Source organism: Triturus cristatus, chromosome 11, assembly GCF_964204655.1.
Source record: "Triturus cristatus chromosome 11, aTriCri1.1, whole genome shotgun sequence".
Taxonomy (NCBI): domain Eukaryota; kingdom Metazoa; phylum Chordata; class Amphibia; order Caudata; family Salamandridae; genus Triturus; species Triturus cristatus.
Genome location: NC_140594.1, coordinates 634,580,546 through 634,595,361, shown reverse-complemented (window position 1 = coordinate 634,595,361; position 14,816 = coordinate 634,580,546). Strand labels below are relative to the sequence as shown.

General features: G+C 43.1%; 1 protein-coding gene across 4 annotated transcripts in view; it reads right to left on the bottom strand.

The window, feature by feature from the left end:
* Positions 1–10,753, bottom strand: part of LOC146785213 (E3 ubiquitin-protein ligase RNF144B-like) — a 230,776-nt gene extending 220,023 nt beyond the window's left edge. Inside the window, exons 1-2 of one of the 4 annotated variants that reach the window (XM_085634126.1) lie at positions 10,525–10,727; positions 7,907–8,048 (exon numbers count right to left, since the gene is read on the bottom strand). Coding sequence is in view for 1 of the 4 variants with exons in the window: in XM_085634125.1 (XP_085490251.1) it covers positions 10,525–10,594 (70 nt within the window). In the remaining 3 variants the exon portion in view is untranslated. Of the gene's footprint in view, positions 1–7,906; positions 8,049–10,524 lie in introns of all 4 variants that reach the window. The other 3 variants (XM_085634128.1, XM_085634125.1, XM_085634127.1) reach the window with 3 other exon arrangements.
* Between the last annotated feature and the right edge of the window lie 4,063 nt (positions 10,754–14,816).

The window sequence follows — 14,816 nt, the reverse complement described above, 5'->3', positions numbered from 1 at the left end:
GCCAGAGCCTGGATCTGCCCTGACCCACCATCGGTGTGGGATTGGTGGACATTAGTAACCGAGATTTACTCAATGGAGGCTTCATTAGCTAATCTTAGGGGGACCCGCTCCTTGATGAAATTTGAAAAGAATTGGGGTGAATTCATGGAATAGTGTTGCTCTTTCTCTGAGCTTAATCTTGCTTACTTGTCTGGATTTTTTTTTTTTTTTCTCTCTTTTCGTTCTTTTTTATTTTTTATTATCCCTTCTTTTTCCTCCCCCTTTGTGAACAAATACATGTATTACTGTATGTCGTACTCACCAGCCTGTTCAATAAAAAAAAAAAAAGAAAAAAAAAAAAAAGAAAAAATAGACTGCCCAGAATTGCACCAAATTATACAAAAAGTTTGAACTTTACTCATAAAGCTTACTTTTTATGGTTTGGAAAAAATCCATTAATTCCTTTTCCAGAAATTTGCATTTAAAGAGGTACTTGGGGTTGTCATGAAGGGGTTAGAAAAGAAGTATATCTGGACTGTTGGTGTCCAGATGGCCAATTTGAAAGGGGCTAGCCAATCCTGACTGGATGGTCTCAGCCTGAACTATATGTTGTGGCAGCCATCACAGGACACAGTCCTCATTGAAATGTATGTATGATAGCCTGTTTTTGAGGGTCACAAAAAAGATCATATATAAAAGGTGATAACAGATTTGGCGCTTGATTACGAGTTTGACGGACAAGGTTACTCGGTCAGAAATGTGACGGATGTCCCGTCCGCCAAATTACAATGCCATTATATCCTATGTAACTTGTGATATCACGGACTGGATGTCCGTCATGTTTGTGACCGAGTATCTCATCCGCCAAACTCATAATCAGGCTCTTTTTCACAATATAAATTATTTGCTGCTGGTATCATACTAATTTTATAAATTAAGGTGATTTCACCCTGTGAAAAATGCTGGTCCTCCACTTGGATTTGATCAACCAGTTTTGAGAGAAAGCGGCTTCCTCTCATGATTTTCTAAGAGAGGTTAGGGAAGGTGCTTCTGAACCTACAATGGGAGCATATTTTCTATGTGCTAAGTTCACAATTTCTTGCTCAGTCATGTGAACATAAAGTCTGATATTCTGAGTAAAACTTGTACTTCCAACGGCGGCAGCCTACCAGTTGATTCCCAGGTGTTGTACTGCAGCTTCTCACAGTGTTGTAATAAACAACTAGAGCGCTAACGTTCTGTATTTATGACAAAACTGTGTCACTCGTAAGTGATGGAACAGAGCTACAAAACTGAATAATTTTTGTTTTTTTCGAAATTAACTGAATATGGGGACTATTTTTGTCATATAATTTATGGTTAGTGTTCTAGAAAGCTAAAATGAGGTCACATTTTCCATGAGTTCCCAATTATATCCTGCAACCATTTCAGTAAAAATTCTGACACGCAGACTCAAACCTGTATTATATAAACCAGCAGCTGTCTGTCAGGTAACTACCTGGTGATCAACTGCTGCATCACTAGAGTTCTAATGGACAACTGAAGTGCTAACATTCTGAATTCAAGACAAAGGTTTGGTTCACCTGAACCCCATCTTGACAGGGCTCAATGATGTGAGACTCAAAGCATTTGCTACAGAAGATACTGCAGTAAACAAAAGAATTAAGGGTGGGTGAAACTCAAGTAGATTCACTCCGTGGAATTACATAAAACCTCAGTGAGATTTCGTAGAGTCTCCAACAGGTGGAAAATGTACAGCTCCCTTCTGCTTGTGCTGCAATTTAGTACCGGTAGAGCGAGGAACACACAAAAAATCAGCACGAAGGGAACCATGGGTTGTACAAGAGCCCACAGCCATTCAAGTTGATTTTACTGCAGCTTGAGTAGAAATCTACTCGAGCGATAGCAAATCTGCACAGGAGGCAGCCCTCTGACCACAACTGCTCGTAACTACCTGAATTATAAAATCACGCCAGGGGGCTCCAAATTTCACACTCATCAGCTTGCATTTTCTAGGGCCTCGTTGGAGAAGAATTCTGCCACACATCGATGGGTGGAATTTGGCCAGAAGTCTGCGTTAAATATTAACACAGAGTGACCAAAATTCTGCCAACTCTGCAGACAGAATGAAACATTCCACCCATCCCAAAAAATGAGGTGTTTGTTTTTGTCATATAAATTATGGTAAGGCTCTAGAACACTAAAATAAGTTGACATTTCCTATGAGTTCTCAAATATCTTCCTCATACATTTCAGCAAAACATTCTGACATGCAGAATCAAACATGTACTTCCGTCACCAGCAGCAGTCTGTCAGTTAACTCCCTAGTAATCGGTTGAAATATCACTACAGAGTTCTAATAAATAATTGGAGCACTAACATGAAATATTCCAGATAAAAGTGAGGGAATCCTGAATGCCATATTGTTGGAATAGAAGCTGTTGAATTTAAAACCTTTCCAGAAAAGCAAGATGAAGTAAATGAGCACTGAAATGTTAACGCGTACATGAAACCAGAGTGTTTAAAATATAAAGGAAGATGTGGGTTTTAGTAATTTGAGGCAAATATATTTTTGAAGGAGCATTTGATATGTCATCAGTGACGTTATGAATTATGGCTTTCATGTCATGAGTAATGTAATGTGTGAGATCATAAGCAGCGTATGGCATGGACACCAGTTATAGCTGGCTCAGTAAACTATATTTTGTGAATTTCTGAGGTTTTTAAGATTTTTTTTATTTTTACCTTATTCCAACACCTAACTGCAGTGTTAATTTAACCTTGGTTTTTCCAGTGTGTGTGTATATATATATATATATACATACATACATATATATATATATGATATGCAAACCACCATCCCAAATGGCTTAAACACTGAAGAAGAACTTGAAATCCATTTGGGGTGAGGATTCATGATGCTATGTTTTAACTATTTCCTGCACATTCAAGTTCATCAGAGTACTGAACCTGAGAATGTATATAACTGTAGAGTAATCACACATCCGTGCAGTTGCCCGCTTAGGACTCATAATTTGTATACAATTTTGAGACACTACATGTCACGTATGGATTTGTATGTGTAGAATAGGATGTAATGAAGTACCATATACTGATACACCATAGCACTAAGTATGGAGTTAGAGCTATTGAAATGTGTCAAATAGATTTTTATGATGAACTTTTTTCATTTTTCATTTTGTGAGGGTAGTGCCTCATTCTTGCTCATTCAGGGCTTGATGTTGACATATTGAGGTATCCCTTTAGTGAGCAAATGTTTATATGAAATGATGAATTGAATGAATCTTATTTTAATTAGCCCATCCAGGGCTCAATTGTGGCTAAATAAGAGGTATCTCACTAAGGGAGTAACAATTATTATTATTTTTTTAAATCATGAATCAATGAATTTGAGTAGAAGGTTCACTGAATGTATTAAGATTTATTATATATATGTATATAATTTCAAGTATTTTACGTTACTGATTAACATGTGTTAAGAAGATGGCGTCTCCCTTTACCGTATGATTTGGAGTCCATTGTTTGTGTCGATGTACATTGCACCGGAAGTCCGATGCGTATAGCAGGATATAATTATGTTGAACTCACGGCACTTTTTGAACAGTGGGAAAAAGGCGCGAAGCCGAAACGCGTCCTTTGTCTTGTCTCTGTGAAATAAATTAACTGAGTTTTGCGACCTCAAAAAAAAAAAAAGAAAATCATGCTACAGGCTATATACATCGTAATAAAGTTTGATTGAGCTCAAACAGACAAGTGGCAAAGCTCAGAATCAGCTGAACAGACATGCTAATTAAAAGATGAGTGAGTCCTGAGAAGAAGCGTGAAAAAACATGAAAAGAGAAACAACGCAAACCAGGGGTATTGAAAAATGCACCCAACATGCAGTGCAGGAATGATCAAGTAAACCAAAGAGGAGATACCTCAAGTATATGCTGAATTTGCAGCGCGATAATGACTACCGGCACTGGCGCTGTGCCAGCTGTGAAATAAATACAAAACATAGTGAATTACCAAAACAAGTTAAAAAAATTGCCCCCCGTGCCTATCAAAGAGCAAAATAAAAAGGATTACCTCTAGAACCAACTGCTGATGACTACAAGGAGGTATAAAAATCTATGGAGTAAAAGTGAGAACTCTGGTGAGTTCAACGTGCTACAGATATAGGTATAACATACATATTTAACTAAGCCTGAGGATGAAACGTATCTTACCAAGTAGGCATTTTCTTCTTTAACCATTCCCTGTGCCTCTGCCTGTTTGTGTATTGACTGTCTGGTTTTGGAGTGACAGGGGCTGGGGATGTGCATTCACTGTAGACAGCCACTGAGGAGATCGAGGTGTGCCCGGCCCTTCAGGGATAACTCAGAACTGAGATGAATGGGGCTTGGCTGCATTTAGAGTAGTAGGAGGAGATTTCCTTGCACCTGAATAGAGCCTGTCTCCCTTGCACAATTCTGTCTCCACCTCCTTTGGTCATACTGCACCAGTGAGGGCAGAACTGGTTTGGACTGGGCTAAGAGACCCTTGCACAAAGAGAACAAAGACATTTTGGGGTATAAGTATTAGACCAAAAACTCCAGAACTTTAGATCACTTCTGGACTCAAGAGGAACCTTTGCCAAGGAGAAGAGCTGAAGAGCTATGAGGAGGAGTACAACCCCTTTGCTGTGTGCTGTGTGGGGTTGGCCTCCAGTTGCTGTTTCTGCCAAGGAGAGGACAAAGGCTTGAACTTTGCTTAGAACCTGCTTGAAGATCTCAAGGGCCTGTATGTGCTGGCCTCCTGTCCCGAAGTCTCAGGGACACAAAGACATCACCCCCAGCTCCCCTGAACTCTGTTGCTAAGAGTTCTGACCTGCCAGGAGGTGCCTGTTCCAGTTCTGGGCCTCTCGAGGTTGTTCCAGGTGTTTGGAGCTGAAAGAAACCCAAAGAACTGAAGAAATCGATGCATCACTCTTTTTGCGGCTGTTTTTCCAACGCAGCACCGCTGTGCGAGAAGAATCTCCACGCATCTCAGCGCCGCTGCCGAAACCGAAGCAGCGCCTGTCGCAGCTGCAAGAACCGACGCATCGAGAGATCGCGGTTGAAGAAACCGACACAGCGACGCTTGACACCGCTGCATCAAACGCATCACCTGCAGACCAGAACCATCTTGGAGTCGATGCATCACTTCCCCTTACAGACCGGATTTGACGCATCACTTCTCATGCGTGCAGCAGAACTGTTGCATCGCCTCCCCATTGTCTCAGGAACTGACGCATCTCTTTGTTCCTCGACACTTCCCATCTCTGCGGCTGTTTGGCCTTCTGAATTTTGACACATCTACAGGTACTTTGTGAGAAATCATGCATCCATAGTTTTCTATGGATCCAGTTGCTTGAAACCTTTTTAAAGTCATTTTCTTATTACATGTATGTTGGATTTTTGTATTTTTGATCTTGTTGAGTTTAGATAAAGATACTTTATTTTTATTAACTGGTGTGGTGTCCATGTGTGGTGTTATCACTGTGTTACTGTGTTTTTTTAGTACAAAAACATTCCACATTGCCTTTGGTATAAGTCTGTCTGCTCGTGCCAAGCTACCCAGGGGGTGGGCAAGGGTTATCTAAAGTGTGTATCCCCCTTACCATGACTAGAAGCAAGGGTCCTATTTGGACAAAGGTACCTACCTCTGCCAACTAGAGACCCCCATTGCTAACAATAAGGAATTACATATAAGATACAAACAGATACATGTGTCCAAACACAAAAAGAAAGCGTTACATTGGTGTGTACGAGCACAAAGAATATAGTGATGTTACATACCATAGCCGTATGTGCATAAGCTAGCAGTGCAGGAACTCATGTAGGGATAAAATAGCATATGAACATCTAATAACAATATAGATCAGTGAATGGGCATAGAGCCAGAGTCACAAAGAGGCGAGGTCTCCTCTTCACCTTCGGGTTAGTCCCGCATCTGATGGGGGTGAGAGGGGTGACAGTCCTTTGGTTGATGGAACTCTGGGGCACATCAGCACCATTGCACGCTAGAAGGATATTGTAGCATATCGGTGAAGTAATCTGCTTTCCCCCCTTATGTATCATTTTTAGGTCTCCCCTGAGCCAGCACATGTGCTGCTCTGGCGAGACATTTAGGAGTGGAGTTTTAAAAGTCCGACCACAGCTTTGTGTGGCATACAGTGTGCGGTTACGCACACAGGCACGAGCAGAGGTGCCATCTGGCTTTCCTTTCGCTCGGCCAAGTGTGTGCGCCTCGCTTCAATGCCCCTCCCCCTCCACAGAACGCGTCTTGCAGCTTGTTTTTGTATCAGGTCAGGGCCCTGTGGAGGTGGTTGTCAAGTGCTGCTAGAGCATGCGCGAGTCTTCCAAGGGGGTGCCCGGACCATTTCCGGCTGTGCGCATCAGATGTTGTCAGAAATATCGGCACCTAGCCGCCCATATGCCCCGGAGATTCCCTTAGGCATGTGTATTGCCCTCCCTCATGAGGGGATTGGTCGGCACTGGCAGATTGGGAGACGATGGGTGTCCAGGTAATAGGTGATTTGTACGAAGACAGGGTATTGCTACCTTTTCAAGCGCTGCAGGACAGGTATGATTTGCCGCTAGGGGACTATTTGCTGCATGCAGCCCTGATCTCGGCAATACAACGCCATTGGAAGGAGGAGCATTCAGAACCACGGACCTCTATGGCATGCCAATATCGTGTCATGGCGGCGGGGACGTTTAATACGGTTACTTGTCTCTACAGGCGACTGGTCGCTGAGGGCCTGCAGCGCTGCAAGAATTGGGAGGTGGATCTTGGGAAGGAAATACCGGAAACAACCTGGGCGCAATTGGTTCGGAGGGCCTGGAAGGGTACTAGGAATGCCAGATTTCAATTAATACAATTCTTTATATTGCATACGGCTTATTTGACTCCGGCCAAGCTTAATCGGTACTTTCAGATAGATACTGCCCAGTGCCCATGCTGTAGCCTAGCAGGGGCGGAGTTGCATCATATGCTGTGGAGTTGCGGACAGTTAGGAACGTACTGGAAGGAGGTAGTCGAACTGCTTTGGGGAGTTACAGAGTGCCGCATAGACATTGATATGGGCATTTGTATATTGCATTGGTTTCCGCATACTCCCAAAACAAAAATCACAAGCAAGTTTCTGGACCTGGGCCTATTGCTAGCTAAGAGAGAGATCACGGCCCAATGGAAGTCACAGTGAGGGCCTACCATAGGGAAGTGGAAATCGGAACTACTTAAATGGGCTAGGAGTGAGAGCCCAGTTAGATTGCAACAGGCTATACGTTCTAATAATGAGAAGGCGATGGACGCGGCGAGGGTGTGGGAAGCGCTAGTAATGGCATTACAGACACCAGAGGCTGACTCGGAGGGGGACTCTGCTGGGGAGGCTCCATTGGGTTCCCCTTGATTGCTCACAGAGCAAGGATGGAACTATAGGCATGGCCATGAGGCGAATGACTGGGGTAATCTGAGATGCACCGAGAACAGTGGATATTGTCCCCCAAACATCCAAAAACAAGACACGTAGGAATTGATGATACTACTGTAATAGGCGATTAGGGACTTGGACACACCGGCTGCAGAGGGAGGGGGGCGGGAGTTTGATTGCGATGGCATATTGTTATTTATATGACTTGCACTGTCAAATGTAGGCATTAAATGGCTGACAACTTGCTCCTAATAACATATGTGCGAGCACATCAAGATGCTTACAGTCCAGGGACCAGTATTATATTAAAACAGTAAAGAACTGATGGTCCATCGAGGGAGAATGTGGGGATGTTAGGAATGTTTATACGATGTAAGGTACAGATGTTCACCATTGATGTATGTTTGCCATGTGTTGATTATAAAATAATAAAAAACAGATAAAAAAAAAATAAAGAAATATCGGCACCTCTTCCACCATCAAGTGCTGCTAGAGCATGCGTGAGTCTTCCAAGGGGGTGCCCGGACCATTTCCGGCTGTGCGCGTCAGATGTTGTCAGAAATATCAGCACCTCTTCCACCTGCCAATATGTTCTGAGATTGTCCGCGAGCTGCATACGGGTAGCACGGATAAAAGAAGCGAGAGTGCAAACATACGTTAGGTGTGGCGTGTGTACTGTATTTAATATAACACTGATAAGTGCGCTGCCACTAGGCCCTCACCTTAATTGTGCTTACAATATTACAATATTCGGCGCTGTACTCACTGTTAAACTGACATGTTTGCCACGTTTAGGTGGTGTAGTGCATCACACTGCCACACCTGCGGCTACTAGGTGGTGTGCTGAATATCACACATGAATAGTGTAAAGATGGCAGTGTATTGCATCACGTTTGCATGAACACTGACAATAGTGTACTGCTTCATATTTATACAGACTGCTATTACAGAGGCATGCACGCTGCTGTGGGTGTTGTATTTATTAACATCATAGCGGTATATACACTGGTGTTGGTGTTTTCGATGGCAATAGTGTGCACTGGTGTTAGAATAATCGAGGAAGAGGTGTGGCGCCGTGGCCAGGGCGACTGACTCCTGAATCTGGGGATCACGGTTCGATCCCCCCAGAGCCGACGGCAGATTAGCCCAGCACCGTGTGACTCTGGGCAATAGCTTGCTTAATCTTCCCGATGGCCCCCAGCGCCTAGAGACCCTTACGGGTGATTGTTTGGGCTACAAATGTGGATTATTATCATTAATACCTGTTGGTGTTAATCACATTAGAAAGTACACAGGTGCTCTATGCCTCATTCATTATCACAGGGACATGTACGATGTAGGCATCCGAATCACTTTTCTTTAAATATCTACAGTCTTTGAAGCAGGGAAGCACAGACAGATTTGAGGGAGTGCCATCTCTCCCAGTGCTCTTCAGTCAATGATCCAGCGGCCCGCTCCCAGGTCCCTGCTTTTGGCCTCTTGGTGTGGAAGGTGGCTGGCCATTCCTACAGCGGCAAGCGGCCCAACCACTCTCAATGGTGTTTAAATCTGCTGCAGCCTGGGTATATCCACAGGCAGTCGTCGGCTTGAATCAGCCTACATCGCACAATGCGCTTGTGCTGTGCCAGCAACAACGCACACACCCCCACCGTGTGGACAAATGATCCCCTTTACACACCATCTACTAAGTAAGGGAGGAAAACCACAATGCCAGAGTTGTGGATCCAGAGCAGAGGGTGGAGGGACAGGGCTCTTTCAGCACACTGCCTGCTTAGACTGAGGACCAGTCTAATCTTCCTGTGATGTATTGCTTGTTTAGCCCCTTCAGCGCGGCGCGAAATACCGTGCCGTGCTGAAGGTTCGTTCCGCGGGCGGGGCCGTTACGGAGCGGTTCCGTCATCCACACAGCGCGACCGATGCGCATGACGGAACCGCTCCATCATGCGCATCGAAAGGGTTAAAGTATGCACTATTTAGCACCTGTGCTGAAGAGTCATGCAGCATACTCTAGGTTGGGATGTACAACGATGTGTTTACATACAAAGGCGCATACAGACATTCTCATATGTATATACAGTTCTGTCCACACCTATCAGTTGCACAAATCTACAAAATAGTACTTACCGAAAGCAAACATACACAAGCTCATAATCCAATATAATTATCCACACAATTGCGCACACACATTTACCACAGTCACACTACTGTCACATACAACTGTCACATACACCTCAGCCTTTAATGACACACAACTCATAAAATGACAGACAGCAATCACCGACCTAAAACAATGAAACAACATGTATCCCCTAGCTACCGCCTAAATACGCACCAACATGGTCACCACCTGCATCACACCTGTACTTTAGCAAAATGCACAATAATATGATTATTTTGATAATTGCTGTGTAACGGCACCCTGCTCTAATTTGTTGCACTGTGCAGCACATATGGCTCTCCCAACCTCTCCTCGCCCTATGTACTTTCACATGTAGTACAGCTTCCCTGTGTGTTCAGGAAGTGGCGGAGATCAAGTCAGGCGTAGTACCACTTGCAGAAAACTATCAGGCCGCCCCATTTTTTATATAAGCTGTGATGCTATTATTCTTTTGGTTGACTATGCATCTTGAGGTGAGTTAAAATGCCATGTACCGTATGTTAACCTACGTGCACATTCATGCATGCAGTCATATATTCAAACACGTAGGGCAAAATTCATTGAGATGCCACAGTGTCTTACTATTTTAGTATTCCAGACTTACTCCCGAATTTCAAGAGTAAGCCAGTACTCAGCGTGGCATGGCTAAACACTTATAAGGTCCCAAGGCGAGACCTATTGGCTTTGCCAATGCTTGTTTATAGTAACAACTTATAATTTTCTGACGTAAACATGCAAGATACCCATCGCGCCCTAATACACTTCGGAAGGATGTTTAAAAAGAACCAGCATATCTCAGAAGGATCGTCGTTATTAAAGTGCACCAGATCGAAAATCTAAAGTACGTGCGGTGTGCGAGGTGACACAATACAGGCATATTAGCGGGGAAAAAGTCCAATAGACACAACCCCTCATCTGTGTCTCTCACCTGTGATATCGTCCTTTCTACGAACAAACTTCAGAGTGGTGTCTGCTGGGTCATAGCGTTTCTCGGTCATTTTCACACGAAAAGACAGAGCGGAAGGGATAACGAAAAACGTCTTGTCAGGGACTCAGCAGGAACGTGGTCTGTTAAAGGGCACGAGCGCAACTGGGGCACCAGGCAAAGGTTGGGCTGGCGAGCAGTGGTTTCGCTTTCTATTCTTCACCTCCCAGAATACGGAAGGGACTTTTTGTGAGTATCATGAGATCTGACGACGTCTGTCTGGGTGGAGAGGGTGACGTGAAAGGTAGCGAGAGATAGAGGAGGAGAGGGTGGTGTGAAAAGGTAGTGAGAGAGACATAGAGGCGCTTCAGTTTCAAGAAAACAAAAATCCAATATTTTAGGATTAACTATACAAGGAGAAGGGCGGAATAGGAAGCAGAACTACTTTCTTCCCCCACAGGTATCACAAACTACTTCTTTCCCACATATTAGTTTAATAGGAGCTCAGTTGCGCGAGAGACACCTTTTTTTGTCGTGGTGTTTGTTGGTGGGAGGGATAGGGGGTTAGGGGGCGTGGTCAACGGCAGTGTTGTAGCAAAGCGGTGGCCAAGAACCAAAGTACGACCCTGGTTATCAAAAGATGTAAATTAGGCAACACATGGCATGCAAAATATGAAAAAGACTATAAAATGAAGAAAAAAACATGTCTTTTTGAACTTTTCTTAATGTCTCAAGCACAGTTCACTGAATCAAGTGACTTTTATTGGTAGTAAAATTTTTCTTAAACATGAACCATTCTAGAATGCCTGATGCCATTGCCACAAGTTACCCAAAATGTGTCAACTTATGATGTTCTCTTTCTAGACAGCCTATCTTGTTATTAAATGTGAAGCAAGGCTATTTTATATTAATCCTATATAAGTAATTCATGTTATTACAGTTAATAAAAACCATTAACATTGCAATACAATAACAATACAGAGGTCTACATGCGTCAAGGTATATAATCCATTCCCCTAAATTAACGTCACGCACCAGTCAGAAGTACATTTTCAATCACACGCACTTAATGATAAAATAATAAGATGTTATCCCCACTTCGGGCTGAATGGCTAAGGTGCTAAATGGCTATTACATTGTTTTAATGCTACAAATTTAAGGCACTTTGGGGCATATGTACCAGCCCCTATCGCCACGGGAACATCACTTTTTGTGACGTTCCCGTAGCGATAGGGGCCTTGCTTTATGTACAAGGCAGTGTTGAGGCTCTTAACGTGGCTTAACACTGCCTTGTACATAAGGCACCCTTTCACACTATGGTTAGTGTGAAAGGGGCGTGCAGTGGGTGTTGCGGTGGGCGTTTCACCTTCACCGCAACCTCCAATGTATTTTACGCTGCCCCCTATGTATCCTGGGCTTAAGTTGGCAAAACGAGGAGAAATGCATTATTTCTCCTCGTTTTTGCTTTTTGCACACATGGAAAAAGCAAAATGCCATGGTTCGTTTATGTACAGGAAGGTGTCCCTTCCTGAACATAAACAAACCTTTTAAAAAAATGCCATTTTGTAACTTTCATGAGTGCTGCATGAAAGTAACAAAATGGCATTTTAGGATTGTGTATGTGCAGGAAGGGATACCTTCCTGCACATAACCAATCCTCCCCTGCACACAGACACCCTTGCACTTTGGTGCAAGGGTGCCTGCGTTGGTGCTAAGTTTTTTAACTCAGCGCCATCGCAGGGGAAAACACAAGGCTACACCACATTCTTGTAAATGTGGTGCAGCCTTGCGTTTTTTAAGTGGCGGAGCCACTTCATTGTACATATCTTCCTTTAAGCCTAAAGTGGCAGTGCTAAAGTGCAACAATTTAAAGCATATCTTAGTAAAGCGCAGTGTCAGAAATCCTTTAAAACCAACACCAGTGAAGTGCCAAGCGTCAATAGAAATCCTTAAAACCATCTTGTTAAATTGATCTTCCAGATAAAGCGCTGCTAATTAGTGGCAAACACTATAAAAGAAAATAACATATGGGTAAAGCAATGATACAGATATTTATTTATTTACTTGAGTTTTATATAGCGCTGGTTAGACCTGGAGGTATCACAGCGCTTTACATGAGGAAAGTTGCATCGGTTAAAAAAAAACATTGTTACAGAAAATACATGTTACAAGTTACATCTGTTGATTAGTGGTGGGTAGAAGGGTAAGGGGGGTAAAGTAAAAGGGTAACAGGAAGGGGATATGGCGGAGAGACGAAGGAAAGTCTGCCCAAAGTCCGGCTGGGTAGGTGACGGCCGAGGGGGAAGTCCGCAGTGCATCTCCTCAATAGCTAACAAGGTAGCTCCACCCGGCAATGGACAAAAAGCTAGGTCTCCACAGCCGGTGGAACGTTTCATTCTCTACAAATAGGCGTCAAAGCTGAGACACTGACCCAGGGCCAAAGGATTCCAATGCGCTGACCAGCAAGGGAAGGAGACACGCTCCCCGAAATTCTTATAAGGACGCCATCTTAGGGTCAGGCCGAGCAGGCAGTGCCAGCCTTACCGAAGGTTGTACTGTAAGTCCTGAATATAGTTCGTATCCAACAAATAAGCACCACCACTGAAACACAAGCCCAGGATCCTAGTATTCCAACGTGTTGAAACAGCAAGGGAAGGAGAAGCGCTCCCTGCACTACTCTAATTGACGCCATCCTACGGTCAGGCCGTGAAAGCCAAACTCGTCGAGATCATACACTATATTAGTAGCGGAACACAGAACCTTAAGGAGAAGAAGTCGGGTCATCATGAGCATTCGGTGATGGGCACTTCAGAATGGAAACCTAGGCCCCTAGTTATTTTCACGTCAATGTTGCCTGCACTGTTCTTCTTCGGACCCTTCAAACCCATGGCATTCATGATAAGATAAGATAAGATTAGCCATTAATTCATACCCCAACCACTATATAGTACTTTAATTACCAGGATGACTTTCCATTGAAACGTAATATGTCTCTACATTTATCAGTGATACATCAATTTAGGAAGAAACCAAGCCCAGCCAATTCTTTAATTTGTTCAAGGGCTGGCAAGCTAACCGGGCTAGACTTCCTATTCTGCCAGGTACAGGTTCCTACTAGCTAAAAGACGCTCTGTTTTGTACATAAATGTAATAAAACATACTATCACGATAGGAAAGTCATCCCTCAAGCAGAAAACAATTGCTTGGCGGCAAGTTCTAATGCCAAATTGTATAAATAGCATTGGTAAGCAATATCTACATTCAGATAAAAGTCTAGAGCAAATACAAAGGAGGTGCAGTATTGTTTCTTAATGAAGCAGGCACAGTCTACTTGTGCTGTAGGGTGCAAAACCACCCATGTATGCAGTAGATCCAAAGAAAAGAGTGACAGCAAAGAAAGAGGCATGGAAGATGGTGCCTCTCTATTTTGTATGTACTACCAAGATACTATTGGTGGATTGATAAAGAGGCATGGTTGAAAGTCTCATGGGATATATAGTGTGTTTTATTGTTTTAACTGTGTTTCATTGGCTGCTATTTTTGAGTAGGACAGATTGAGGAGCGTAATCGCAGCCTCCGTCCTGACATAGAATTAATTATCATACCCTTTTATTTATTTATTTATTTATTTTCTAGATTTATAAAGCGCGTAGCTACCCGTGGGCGTCCCAGCGCTGAGACTTATTATACTCTTGAAAGTGCAATGTACACAAATATTTTGATACGTGTTTTAATCTGTAAAATATATTAAAATTCAATCTGATTATGACCATTACAGCCAGACCAGATTTACAATCACATTTGTTCTTATTGCTAATTTCTTCGAAGAAGAGTTAAAAAAAATGCCTAGGTTGACTGTCAGATTCTGCTTCTTATAACTCTGCTGCACGCAACTCCACCATTTTTCGGCTGCTATTCCTACATCCTAAATTTATGGGATCCCTCTGTATTTTTTCTATATCCAGGACTAGTGCAATATTGTAACCGCAGTCAACATGACAAGTGGCACATTTTTATTTATTTATGTGGTTTTATATGAGCACATACTTTACTTAAAGGTGTCGAAGCACTTTACATTAGAACCAGTTACATTACATAAGTGTTAGACTTGGCATCTTTGGAATGGTTTCCTCTGACATTTTACCTCTACCTCCTGTATTTTTGATGCTGTGCTGGATTTCGTTTTTGCTGGCTTAGATGCTTTGAGCACTTTGCCACTGCTGATCAGTGTCAAAGTACAAGTGCTCCCTACTTAAATTGTTATTGCAATTGGTTCTCCATTATTGGCATATTTG